The sequence below is a fragment of the Bidens hawaiensis genome, unplaced genomic scaffold (genome assembly GCF_021521415.1).
Source record: "Bidens hawaiensis isolate Kalapana, Puna unplaced genomic scaffold, B.hawaiensis_p1.1 tig00013614_1, whole genome shotgun sequence".
In the NCBI taxonomy this organism is placed as follows: Eukaryota; Viridiplantae; Streptophyta; class Magnoliopsida; order Asterales; family Asteraceae; genus Bidens; species Bidens hawaiensis.
The window spans coordinates 509086-523178 of NW_027492155.1; the positions used below are offsets into that span (position 1 = coordinate 509086).

The 14093-nt window shown below is 36.2% G+C and overlaps 1 protein-coding gene across 1 annotated transcript; it reads right to left on the minus strand.

Annotated features, from left to right (window-relative positions):
• Nucleotides 1–11467: 11467 nt before the first annotated feature.
• LOC143544525 (14-3-3-like protein) lies at nt 11468–13213 on the minus strand. Its single transcript, XM_077036615.1, has 4 exons — nt 12701–13213; nt 12027–12149; nt 11823–11939; nt 11468–11718 (listed from the first exon to the last, which is right to left on the minus strand). Exons 1-4 carry the CDS (start codon nt 13187–13189, stop codon nt 11671–11673), a joined length of 777 nt encoding a protein of 258 aa, XP_076892730.1. The 5' UTR covers nt 13190–13213; the 3' UTR covers nt 11468–11670.
• Between the last annotated feature and the right edge of the window lie 880 nt (nt 13214–14093).

Here is a 14093-nt window from a genome sequence, read left to right on the forward strand (position 1 = left end):
AAGTAGGGTATGCATTCAAGAGACAGCCATCCTTAACCGATATCAACGTTTTAAAACATATGGAAACAGTGCATGCTGGTGCGGGTATTGTGGATGCAAAAGATGTCAAACGAGGAGATGATATTATGTACATAAGGGGAAACTTCAACATGGTTACTTGTAAATCCATGAATCGATCAGAAACGTTCCATTTGATCGACCCCGATGGTAATATCGGTCAAGAACTTAGTATATTCTTTTTCAGACCAAATTAATTTGGTTTTTTGGTTGTCGTTGATAATATTTCCCCTTTGAGTGATACCTAGGGTTGGTTTCTTTTTGAGTTGTGCTAGATTTTAGTGGCATGGCTTTATATTTGTATAACATTCCCCTTTTGAATATTGTTTGAAACCTTGTGTCTCAATTAAACAATCTAAGTTTATAGTTTAGGCTATGCGTAACACGCATTATAGGGCCTGATAAAACAACTACACCACACCCGGGGCATTATAGGCGTGTGAATGGGCATGGACATTTCTACAATAATGTCATATATGCCTTGAAGTAGTAATGATAAAAGGGGCTTCATTCATTATACATGTTTTTTTTTTGCTAAAAAGATTGATAATGATGCTACATAAAATGCCCCCAAGGAGCACTAACCTTGCACATGGCCTTATTGATATCGCGATGATAACGTTTTTTTGCGATTTCTTGATGTGGAAGTAATTAACTATGGTGTTCAAATTCATAAGGACCAGATTTAGCATGAGACAAATTATGTAATATGTATAAGTATGAACGTGATATAAAATTGAAGAAGTGGGTGCATGCATGAGTTGTTGTGGATTCACCATGTCGTGTCTCTACAAGACAAAATAACTTTATGTTTTATGTTGTGTAGTGAAGCACACAAAAATTTATGAACCCCACGTATCTTTATTTGGTTGTGAGTTGGTTTAGTGTTTCCTTTTGCTTTACACTTTGTTTTCGTCTTTTTCGTTTCTTAAAATGATATTTTTGTTAATTATATGATTATGTGCTAGGTTGGAAAGTTAAGGTTATGTCTAAAGGTGTCTAATTATATATGTTGATTAGGGTATAATTAATACGAGGTTATGCTACATATATCTAACGGCTTTGAATGGCTTCCACGTTCGCTCTTGTAAAAGATGATCCTTTAGATGGCAATTTAAAGGTATAGTAAATTAGTAATCTGAAGAGATATCTAGAAACACAAGTGGCTAGCGACTTAAAAGGACATACCTTCAAAAACTTAAAAACAAATATTAAATTTTTATATATATGGAAATGTTTAAATACAAAATGCTAAAGTAGGTTGTGTCATTATTTGTATATGGGTTGCGTGCTTAATAACATAGGTTGTATAATTATTTTTATCCTTTGTGAAATTATTTATTTATGTTGTGTAATTATTATGCGTAATTAATTGAATGTGTTGCGTAATTATTTAGTTTTGTGTGTAATTAGGATCTTGCGTAATTAGTTTACTTCATTCTTATTACGATTGAAAGACTTTTGTACAATTCACGTGTTAAGCTCCTTGGTTCTACTACAAAGTCTTGCTCTAAAGCAAGCATAAGAAACAATCTCAAGATGACATGTGCCGCTAAGAGAAGGAGAATTTAAGTGCATCTTTTCAAATTACCTTATTTTTATTAAGGAAAAAGCATTATCATACAATATTATTTTTTAAAACAGGTGCATCATAAAATTTGAACAGTTTTTTATCAGTGATTTGGTTTTTGGTTAAAAGTTTCTTTTTCTTTTTCTTTTTTTTCCCACTTTAATAGGGTGACAACATGGTTAGGGTGTTAAATGGGAGATCAGGGGTCATATAAATATTTAGTCATTAAAAAAAATAAAAAAGTTTCCTTTTTACAAATTTTGTGTTGTTATTCTTATACTTGGGCTAAATTATCTATTCAATCTTGTGGGCTTAATAATTTGTTGGGCTTTAGTTGGCTTACATCAGCTACATCAACTCAAAACGTAGGTCGAAAATAAATTGTGACAAGAGGGAGGGGTAGAGGTGTACAAAACCGGTTTTAAACCCAAATCGAACCGGTTTGGTCAACGGCTGGTCAAAACTGGTTTGACTCAAACCGGTTCGGTTTATAAACCGGTTTAGACACAAGATAGGCCGACCCGGTCCCGTCGGTTCGGTTCGGTTTATAAACCGGTTTTTCAAAACCGGTTCGGTTTTAAAACCGGTTTGGTAGATCTTAAGGGAAACCGGTCTTGAAACTGGCGGTTTGGGTCGGTTTGGGTGAAACCGGTTTTAAACCCAAACCGGTTCGGTTTGCCTAAAACCGGTCCCGAGGGGGGGTGCATTTATGGCGAAAATTCTCAAAATAGCTTATTTTAGAAAGAAAATCCTCAAAATAATTCAAAATTATTGATTATTTTCAAAAATTTGTACCGGGGAGACACATTAGGAGAAAATATTAGTTATGCGAGAGCAGGCCAAACTCTTAAAATATGTAGGGAGCAAACCAAATATGGGAAAATATTGATGGAAAACGCCAAGTTTTTTGAAAATATTGAGCGAACAGGCCATATTATTTGTTAACTTTTCTTCTCAAAAGACAATCTCCCAAGACTGTTTTTTTATGTTTCATACGTGGGCCGTACATGTTTTAAAATTTTAGGAAAATGTGCTTTTTAAATTTCGTTTTGGGAGACGCATTTCAAATACATTTGTTTTTAGGAGACGAGATTTTTGTATTTCTTCTTATAAGTTGGATTTATTCAAATTCCGCCCACTCCGGCAATATTTATTTAAATTCCATCCACACCGACATGATTTAACTATTATCCGTCTACACCGGCAATATTTTCTTTTCTTCAGCATCATCATCATCTTCTTCTTCCGTTCTTCATGTTATATATATATATATATATATATATATATATATATATATGTATGTATGTGTGTATATATGTATATGTGTATATGTATATATATATATATATGTATATGTGATATGTGTGTGTGTGTAGAAAAGGGTTCAAATAAGAATAAGGAGTTTTCTAGGAATGGTAAGAACCAATAGATTTTTGGCATGTGGCATTATAACCTATGATGAAAGAATAATTCTAGAAAACTATGTCGGTTATAAAGGTGAAAGAATAATTCTAGGAAACTATGTCGGTTTTTGGTATATAATTATTCTTTCATCATAGGTTATAATGTCACATGTCAAAATCTATTGGTTTTTACCATTCTTATAAAACTTCTTATTCTTATTTAAACCCTTTTCTATATATATATTCCCAAATAATCCGTCCAAATCTTCCGTAAAACTCCTTATGGAACGAGCTTTTGAATGCTCTAAGGGTGAATAGGAAAGAGATGGACTTGTGTAGTTTTACATATTCTAAAAAAGAAAATCATAATAATAACTATATGTAGTTAAAAAAAATTAATAGATTAGTGAATCCATAAGAAAAAAAAATAATATTTGTTTATTAGATTGTTAAAATATTAGTTAAACCAAATTAATACAAACACATATATATATATATAAAGGTGGGTTAAAATAAAAAGAGAGAATTTTCTAGAAAGAGTAAAAATAGATCATAGCTATTGGATCATGTTAATCAATGGTTGGAATTTAAATTTATCAAAAACCGACATAGTTTCCTTGAATTACTTTTTCAACTTTATAACCGACATAATTTTATAGAATTATTCTTTCACCATAGGTTATAATGCCACATATCAAAAATCTATTGGTTCTTGTCATTCTTAGGAAACTTCTTATTCTTATTTGAACCATTTTCTCCCTCCCCCCCCTCTCTCTCTCTCTCTCTATATATATATATATAACATGAAGAATGGTGTAGACAGATCATGGTTAAATCTTGTCGGGGTGGACAGAATTTAAATAAATATTGCCGTGGTAGACAGAATTTGAATAAATCCAACTTATAAGAAGAAATACAAAAATCTTGTCTCCTAAAAACAAATGTCTCTGAAATGCGTCTCCCAAGACGCAATTTAAAAAACACATTTTCCTAGAATTTGAAAATATGTACGGCCCAGGTAGGAAACATAAAAAACAGTCTTGGAAGACTGTCATTGAGAAAAAAAGTTAACAAATAATATGGCTTGCTCCCTTAATATATATTTTCAAAAAGGGTTTACTTCATAGAATAGTAATCAAGTTTTAAAATTGTTTCAATCAGGTCACCGAAAATTTTTTTTGTTCTAATCAGGTCATTGAAGTTTATTTTTTGTTTCAATCATAGATATTTTACCTGAATAGCAGGTAATCTAGGTTCTTTTTAAGAGTAAAGTAATAAAATCGTCCTTGAGCTTTGATCAATTATGCGATTTTAGTTTAAGAAGATTTTTTTTGTACAACTGGATTATTAAGGTTTCTTACTTCTTGCCAAATATGAAATACGTCCAACACATTAAGTCTGTTAGTTTTTATAGTTAAGTCGGGGGTATTTATGTATTTTTACTTATATAATATGCATTCTTCTCCTCGTAAACCTCCCGACACCCACCAGGCCCCATCTCATGTTCTGCCTCCACACCACCACCACCATCATGTTCTGCCTCCACATCACCAGCCACCACCATCGGCCATGTCTACCGCCACCAAATCCGTCACCCATCTTCGCCTCTCCGTCTCCACCAGCACTCAATTCGACCACCAAAAACCCGTCGTTCCAACCGGAGCTTGTGGTTGTAACTTCGATGGTGTCTCGTTGACTGAGGAATACGATCCGGCAAGACCTAATGATTATGAGGAGTATAAGAAGGAGCATAAACGGCAAGACCTAATCGCCCCCACCGCTATCGGCCATGTCAATTTCTTTAATGGTGTTTTAAAAGCATATCGATTGCTACCAAATATTCATGGTGAGGTGGAAATGGTGGTTAATTTGCAGAGAATGGAGGATTATGGGGGTGAAAACAGTGGCGGAGTGGCTGCCGACAGTAGGGAGAGAGTGGTTGTGGAGCGGCATACCATTGATCTAGGGTTTCCATCGCCGAAGATAAGGTGGTGGTGGGCCAGGCGGAGGAGATGGTTTCCATCGCCGGAGATGCCGGTGGTGGAGATGATGGTGGTGTCCGGTGGTGACGGGATGACTGGTACCATGAAGGCGTGAAGATAAAACAATTATCAACAATTATAATTATAATTAAATAATTAAACAAAGAACAAGTAAAAAGACATAAATACCTCCGACTTAACTATAAAAACTAACAAAGTTAATGTGTTGGACGTATTTGGCAAGAAGTGAGAAACCTCAATGAGCCAGTTGTATAAAAAAAACTTTTTGGACTAAAACTCGCATAATTGATCAAAGATCAATGACGATTTTAGCACTTTACTCTTAAAAAAACCTAGATTACATGCTATTCAGGTAAAATATCTAGGATTGGAACAAAAAAGAAACTTTAATGACCTGATTTGAACAAAAGATTTTTTCAGTGACCTGATTGGAACAACTTTAAAACTTGGTTGTTATTCTATAGAGTAAACCCTTTCAAAAAACTTGGCCTTTTCCATCAATATTTTCTCATATTTGGTCTACTCCCTACATATTTTTAAGAGTTTGGCCTGTTTCCTCATAATTAATGTCTTCTTTCAATGTGTCTCTCCAGTACAAATTTTTGGAAATAATCAACAATTTTGGGCTATTTTGAGGATTTTTTCTCAAAAATAGGTTATTTCGGGAATTTTCCCGAGAAAACATTTTTGACGGTAAGTTTAACGGCTGCAGATAAAAAAAATAAAAAATACAATTAATTATCCTATATGTTAAAGGAAACCAACCAACATTGGAAAATGTAGCAAGCTACAGTAGCCAGGGGTATATTGGGAATTTCAGAGCGAGATACTTAGTGCTTCAGAGAATAAAGAGTGTCGTTGCAGATAATCAATACAAGTGTAAAGAGGTGAGGGATAAAGATTCACCAGATGAATTAGCATGGTAGCTCATTTCTTCCGGCGATTCAGCCTTTCGATTTGGTTTTGCAATTTCATTGATTGGAGTTCATGCGATGACGGCAAGGGACAGGGGAAGACTGACAGTGACGCTCCTGTTTCCTTGTTTTTTGCATTACGTGTGTTTTCTTATCCCTTCCTATGAATTTCTTCGAAATTGTCTAATTTAAAAACAAACTCCTTGGTTTTCTTTTATCATTCGGTTATATGCACGTGATGTTAGTTAGTTAATTAGTTAGTTAGTTAGTTAGTTAGTGTAGCAGAGATTTTGGATAATGATAATTGATTGCCACAAAAGGTTACTAAAAACTTGAAGGCTAGCAGCTTAGCAAGTATTGTTCTTAACTAATTAGTGTCTTTAATGCATTTAGTATTAGCTATCAGTGGCTTTAAGATAATGCTAATTTGGTAATTTGCTTCTTACAATCTTACCTTAACATTGTGTTTCCAAGTTTCATTTAAGAAAAGGAAAAGGAGAGGATGGAAGAGAAAATAAGAGAAGGATGAGACAACGTGTTTTGGAAGATTTTTAGAAGGATTTTGAAGGTTTATGTTTGGCTGAAAATTTGGTAAGTTTAATTAATTGTTTGTTTATACAATGAAAGTAAAATATTTAAAATATATTGCTGTAGATTTTAGGGGTGACTGGGAGGCTATGGTTCATTTTTTCCAACTTAAAGGGCCACACTACAGGATTCATTTCCTTGATTGCATTACAGTTTGTAATGAGTGTTACTCAGGTTGTATTTCGTAGGCAACTATAATTAGTGTATTGTAACAACTTAGCTAGCGAATTGTATTTTGTTGTTGATATTTAGGATGAAGGCGTATAGGTCCTTTTGACGTGCTATCGTTCTTTAATGTTGGATATACCTTTGCGATGCTGGGGATAGTGTTGTGAATATTGCGTATGTGGGCTAGACAGTTGGTTAGGCGGTTGCCTATCTTGGACATTCGTTCTAAACTGGTTTCACTTTGACGATCCCTTCATTTCAGTTTATGTATTTTTTTCCCATGTAGAAATAGAAATTCGGGTGTGAGAACTGAGGATTTGTAAAAAAAAGGAGTATAAAAAAAGGGGTATAATTTAATTTGTTTATTTATTTTGAACGGTAAAAATATTATACCACACACATCATGAGCGGCATCCCAAAAAAACGGATTTCAACCACGCGAGCTCTATGGTCTCGGGTTGGATGCTCCGCCTACCTTTAATCATGCCTGTAGCGGATAGCCCTGATTAAGAGGTAAGACACTAGAATGTTAAAAATATATATATGTAACATTCATAAAAAGGAAGAGAGCAGGGGGGGGGGGGTTGTTTTCTTTTAATTTTTTTCCCTTTATGTGTTGAATAAACAACTTAAATGAGTGAAAACTTAAGTTTAACCTTCAATAAACATCAAGATATACTCCATGTCGTGAATTAAACCAAAAACACATATACAAACTTAGAAGTTAGAACCAAATGAGCTTCGGTTCCAATCACAGACCTTAAGTTCCCAGCTTTTAAGATATAATACTTGCTAGGCATCATCTTGTACAACCAATCATCAAGAATTCAAGATTCATAGTTTAATCTCAATCTCAATCCTCATACTCAGTAAGATTGATTAAGAGGACGACTCTTGCTTGTAAAACTACTCGCCTTCCGTAGGGGTAGCCCAAACGAAGAAGTCTTCGTTACTTTACTGAAATCGCGGATGCTAGAGCTCGATCCTTTGCGCTTATGTTCACGTTTTGGCATGCCACTCGGTTTCTTCGACACTACTAATTGACCATTCGAAAATGATCTCCTCACTAAATCTTCAACTTGCACACTGCTACTACTTGTTTCATCTACAATACTAGATGTTTTCACCATTTCTCCACTACTATCAACTTCAACCACATGATGATCATGATCATCAGTAGTTTCAGAATCATTAACCGGTATGGTTTCAGTTTCGGTTTCCTCATGCGTACTTGATGCGGCTGGTTGATCATTCGTGTTGTTAAAAATTGGAGCTCGGCACAATGGACAGTTCTTGTGAGACCGGAGCCAAGTATCGATGCAGGGGACATGAAAGGCATGGCTGCACTTAGGTAAAAGCCGAAGGCTTTCATCGTCTTCAAACTCACTCAAACAAACCGAACAATCAGTGTCTTCGATCAACTTTTCGTCCCGTTTATACTTGAAAAGTTGGATGGATTCGATTTGTGATGGGTCAAGGCCTATAGTGTTGATCAACCAGATCGGGTTGAGTGTGACTGGACCAAGTTCCTCGTTAAGGAAATCTTCATGGGTGTCATAGTTTGTGTTCGTGCGGTTTGGTCGACGTCTTAGGTATCTTGTAGCGCATATGAGGTAACAAATGAAACAGAAAGAAACAGCAAGGCCACCAAACAAAATGATCAGAACTGGTGAGTATGACTCATGGACGGATGGACCTGGCAGTGGTGGTGGTGGTGGTGGAGGAAACAGCAGCCGTGGTCGTACAACAAACGGCATCAGTGTTGGTGGTAGACATGAATCATGACTACAATTGGGAAGGGTTTTTCTAGGGATAGAAACCATGGTGACTAGCTAAGGGGATGAAGGCATGTGACACCACAAGTTGAATCAAGTGATGAATTGGTCTAAGTACTAGTTGAGGGGAGACTTGGACAATTTCGTATGAGATGGGTTGCAAAGGTCTTTTTGGAAGTCAAGGCATAGTGACAAGAGTCGTTTCCGAGTTTATGTGGTCATGGCCCATGCTCTACCCTTTTTTCTATGAGTGTCACTATTTGACGTTGAAAGGATTGGTGTTCACATATTATATAGCTATGAGAGATGGTATAAGGTTGTGTGGTGTCAATTTCTTACACATAAAACACGAAATATCAGTTTTAGGGTGTAATGTTTAACCAGATTGAAAAACACGGCACTTTGACTAGTAACGTTTTTAACCATATTGAGAAAGAATAGCTATTGGGTTACCGCATGAGATATCGTAATGGTTAACCAGATTGATAACAAGTCATTTTTGTGTTGACTTGTTTAACCTGTTAAATTAAATTTAATTTTCAGTTGCTGTGTGTAACCCGTTTTAATAAATTGATCAACCGTCAATCCATTTAAATTAGAGTGAAAATTTGTATATTTATAAGGTCACTCCATCAGCCTACTTACAACCCGTTTAACCCATTTATTACTACTCATTCTCTATTCTTCAGCTCGTTTAACTAATTTAGAAAAAATGGGTTGACCGATTGCGTTCGAGTTTACTTTTTCAACCTATTAAGCCGACACGATTGGTACCTTTACATGTAAAAGAGAGAGAGAGAGAGAATAGAGTGTGTCAAGTTAAATCAGAGTGGAAGATAAGGTCGGCTTGAGCTGAATAACGACATGGTATCTTGTAGAAATAGTTCAACCAAGTTAACGGGTAGAAACATATAAATGTTTTATCAGCTCATCATACAGTCCCAAATTGATACCCCAAAATTGCCCCCAAATTATAGTCCCAAATTGATACCCCCTTTGATGCCCCAAATTTGAAGCAACTGATTGATACCTCCAAATTGTCGTTTCAATGACCGGTCTGATTATGCAAACATTGATTTAAGAGTCTTGGTTTAGAAATCCTTGAAAAATCAGCTTCAAGCTACTAGCCTTTTCTCCTTTTTAATAAGCTTACAAAGCTTTCACATAAATCCAAATATCTAAAATGTTATAAATTTTCTTATTAAAATACAGAGACCCGGACCAGACATTGACCCAGACACCTTACAAGGTCACAGGTCGGACTGGACATTGACTCAAATGACGTCATAAACAAAACTAATACAATTAATAATAACAAATAAATAATAAATTAAAAATAGGATGTTAAGTTAGAAACATGAAGCCCCCATCCCTTATGGCGTGGTTGTAAAGGTGTCAGAGTTACTAGCAATTACTAAGATTCAAGCCTCACAATAGTGAAAAAATAGTGGAAACTTGCCATTCAAAAAAAAAAAAAAAGAAACGTATACTTGAAACTGTAATTTATTTAAACTATAAACTAGAATTTAAGGCCCCACGCTTTGCGACAGGACCATTAAATCAATCAAAAAACATAAGTAAAAACGTTAAACCATAAACTCGCTACAGGTCAATGCGAATTCAGTCTGTATCAAGTTACTACATCGAAACTAAACAAAACAAATAAACCCGTCAATGCTAAAATACAATAAATTATCATGTGTGGAACCACAAAGACCAATATGTTACAGTTGCGAACCAACACAAATTCAATTAGTATCAGCAATACCAACACAAATTCGTAAACATAAATTAGTAATAAAAAATATATATATTTTTTAAAGGCGAGCTAGGTATCAAACGTTGAAACGCGGATATAAAACCACGCGACAATAAGATATTTTTAAATCATAAAAAAGGTTTCGGTTATTGTAAAGACGAACTACAAAAAAATATGAAAGCAAAGTTTAAGAAAATTATTTAATCAAGGAAATAAAAACTATTATTTTTATTTATGGAATTATGACTAGTGAATTAGTGGTTATAATAATTAATAAAATATTAAAAAATGAATAGTAAATTAAATAGTAATTTTGTGAGGGGAAAGAAATCCCCCTTTTAATATATATATTAATAAATAAATAAAAATTTTGAAATATACCTAAAGGCCATAAAACTAAAGAAGCAAGTTGGCTTTAGCCTAGATCTAAAATGCATCGTTCTCTTCTTCACAAGTCCAACCTAATTTCATCTCACCCCACACCTCAAATAATTTTAACGAGTGAATCATCTTACCATATTCATCTCCATCTGTAGATTCTTCGCACCCCCTAAGCCTTTTTTCTCATTCGCAATTCCGCTTATTTTTAGAGTCTGTAAGATCAAATTGCAGCCGGAATCACCACCGGAATGCGTCAGATCTTTTACAACACTTGTTAGAAATTAGAATGTTAGATTTTAAACATTTTACCGGTGAAGGTTCACCTGGTGGTTCACCAAGTCCGGGCCGAGTAGCCGACCACAAACCACGAGAACCAGCCGGGTTTTTAGAAAACGGGCTAAATACCACGAACCTGGCCAGTGTTTGTAGCAGGTCCCAGTCCAACCGGTCTAGATTTCAAAACATTGGTAAAAAGTTGATTTAAAAATTCAGTTTTAGTAATACTTTTGACCATTTCAACAAGAGGGGGGGAACTGTGTACCAGTTTTGGTCAAAAAACTAATGAATGCACCAAAATATCAAAAGTGGCATGATGAACACAATTAAATGAAGGCAAGAAAAAGGAATGCTCCTAAGTAATTCTCTTGCCAACATCTCTCATTAAACATTATCAAAACCCATCCAAGTGTAAAGTATAAAAAAGGGGACCAAAAGTGCAAACAATTAAGTTCAGAGCTTCCTGCAAAGCAGTCAAAACATGGTGTGCACAACCCCCTTTACAGCCTGTCTGGATAATAAATATAATGCAGAAGCAAAAGGCACACAAAATGAAAACATCTAAAGAAATCATTGAACCAATTATATGATTTAACAATTAACCACAAATATTGATTAAAACTTATAAAACCACAACCTAGTCAATTAAGCATAATAAAATTCAGATAGAAGTTCATGAAATGCCTACAGCTAAAGAGTAGATACTCGCAACACACAGCATTTTTTCAATCGAAAAGCAAACAATTACAAACCATAAAACGGTCTTCTGAAATTTGTTACTCGTCGGCCTTGGGTGCTTCTTTAATTTCCTCTGCACTGTCATCCTACATAAAACCAACACCACATTAGAAAGTTAATACATAAACAGCAAGAAAACCCATGAGAATTGAAGATTTAAAGGTTGAATCAAATTGAGCAAAAGACTAACCTGCATGTCTGAAGTCCACAATGTGAGGTTATCACGAAGAAGCTGCATAATCAAGGTGCTGTCCTTGTAAGAGTCCTCTCCTAAGGTGTCCAATTCGGCAATTGCTTCATCAAAAGCCTAGAAGATAACAAATCAAACATCAGCCAACTTCGCACATCCATAATAATTCTAGTAGATAGAAACTATATACAGCTAATTTCTCACCTGTTTTGCAAGATTGCATCCGCGATCAGGAGAATTCAGGATCTCATAGTAGAACACCGAGAAGTTAAGCGCCAATCCAAGACGGATCGGATGAGTTGGAGCCAGTTCCGCATTTGCAATATCCTGCAACCAAGAGACATAACTAATTAACTATTACCACCAATTCACACTATTAAACTCATGTGAAAAAAAAAGCGCATAAACTGTGTCTCATACCAAACTAAAACACACTGGTTGGTAATCAACGGTTCAACACATCAATCAATCATACAATCATAAAACCTAATACTACAATACACAGATTAATCTCATATTTCACTTCATTCCAAAGTTACAAAAGCCCTAAAACGGCGTCAAACTGTCAATTCACAATAAGCCTACAAACATGAATTCTACTTTCTCAAAATCAAAAGGTAACCATCAACAAAACTATGCAGTCAATATCGGTGCCACAGCGGTTATCGGACCTTAATTGTCAATTTTTAGTGTTTCAAGTCTTAATGAATTCATACTCGCTACAAGTGTTAGTGTTTTGTAAGTTGCAAAAGCATAATTTGTTAAGTGTTAAGTCGCTATATATATAAACCAAGCATGATATTAAAATTACCGATATCGGACCGCAATAACCGATATCTGAATCTACTACATCAGATGAGAAAGTGAGAAACCCTAACCTGAGCCGCCTTGTAAGCATTCAAAGTATTCTCAGCGGCTTCCTTCCTCTCAGATCCAGTCTTAAACTCAGCCAAATACCTATAATAATCCCCCTTCATCTTCAAATAAAACACCTTCGAGTCACCGCTAGACGCCGATCCAATCAGCTTCGAGTCCAGCAGCTTCAGAATCCCATCGCAGATCGACGACAACTCCGACTCGATCTTAGATCTGTAATCACGGATCGTTGCCACGTGTGCCTCGTTGCCTCTGCTCTCCTCTTTCTGCTCGATTGAGGATATTATGCGCCACGACGCGCGGCGTGCTCCGATGACGTTTTTGTAGGCCACGGAGAGGAGGTTGCGTTCCTCGATGGTGAGCTCCTCGCCGCCGTCTGCGGCGGCGACGACTTTCTCCATGAACTCGACCATTTCCTCGTAGCGTTCGGCTTGCTCGGCGAGTTTGGCCATGTATACATTGTCTTCGCGTGGTGAGGATACGGCGGCCATTGCTGTGTGCGTGTGGAGGTTATCGGTGGAAACTATTTGGGTTTGGTGGGTTTGGAAAGAGAGATGGAGAGTGGGTTAGTGGGCCTTTGTAAAAGCTGTTTTCTTGTTTTCCAGACCAGTAATTTACCTGGGGCAGTATGATTTTTTTGAAATTACATGAATGGTCCTCTGTTTTATTTTGTCTTACGTTTTTTTAAGGATGTGTTTGTTTCTCGTAAAGTTTTAAGGGCAGGTGGCGAACTTTACCCGTTTTAACCGAGGTCGTCAGAGTCAGGCTAGGCTAGCACGCTCGCCTGTCTCGTTAGAGTAGTGAATGCGAGGTACGTTTGTAGGCATATTAGCTGGAAAATGGTGATGGTGGAAGGAGCAAAATGGTAATAAGGTATGGGAGTTGGTTTTGAATCTTAAGGAAAAATTCGAATAAATATGTCAAATAAATTTGAAAGAAATTATACTTTTTAAGGAAAATATAGGTGACAGCCAATTTTAAAAGAAATTGATATCTATTAGCGTGGCTACCATCTTTTTTGTGGTGAGACAAGGATGTTGACACCTATGATTGTGGTGGTGGTGGTGGTGGAGGAGGAGGAGGAGGCAGGGGTGACAAGGGAGACGGTGGTGGTGGCGAAGGTTATGGGGATGGTGGTTGCGGAGGTGGTGGGAGGAGTGAGGACAACGACAATGATGGTAGAGGTTGGCTGGATGGTGGTGGTGACGAGGTGGATCATGGACGACAGCAATGGTGGTAGACGCGATGATGGTGATTAATCAGTGATTCCAGTATGCTTTGTTGACTCCTTTCAAAGTTTGACCAGGATGTTATATTATTTTGTCACACTCCACCTTAGGGCCTAAAAGTGTAACCAACATTGGTACCAGTTTTGTAAATATATCAAAATTAAAG

What these genes read in the sequence shown, in the direction of transcription:
- LOC143544525 (XM_077036615.1), bottom strand. Translation starts at nt 13,189, where the DNA reads ATGGCCGCCGTATCCTCACCACGCGAAGACAATGTATACATGGCCAAA. An exon ending in ATGCTTACAAGGCGGCTCAG is followed by an intron (nt 12,150 to 12,700) that starts GTTAGGGTTTCT and finishes TCTTGGTTGCAG; the next exon opens with GATATTGCAAATGCGGAACT. An exon ending in TGTGGACTTCAGACATGCAG is followed by an intron (nt 11,719 to 11,822) that starts GTTAGTCTTTTG and finishes GGTTTTATGTAG; the next exon opens with GATGACAGTGCAGAGGAAAT.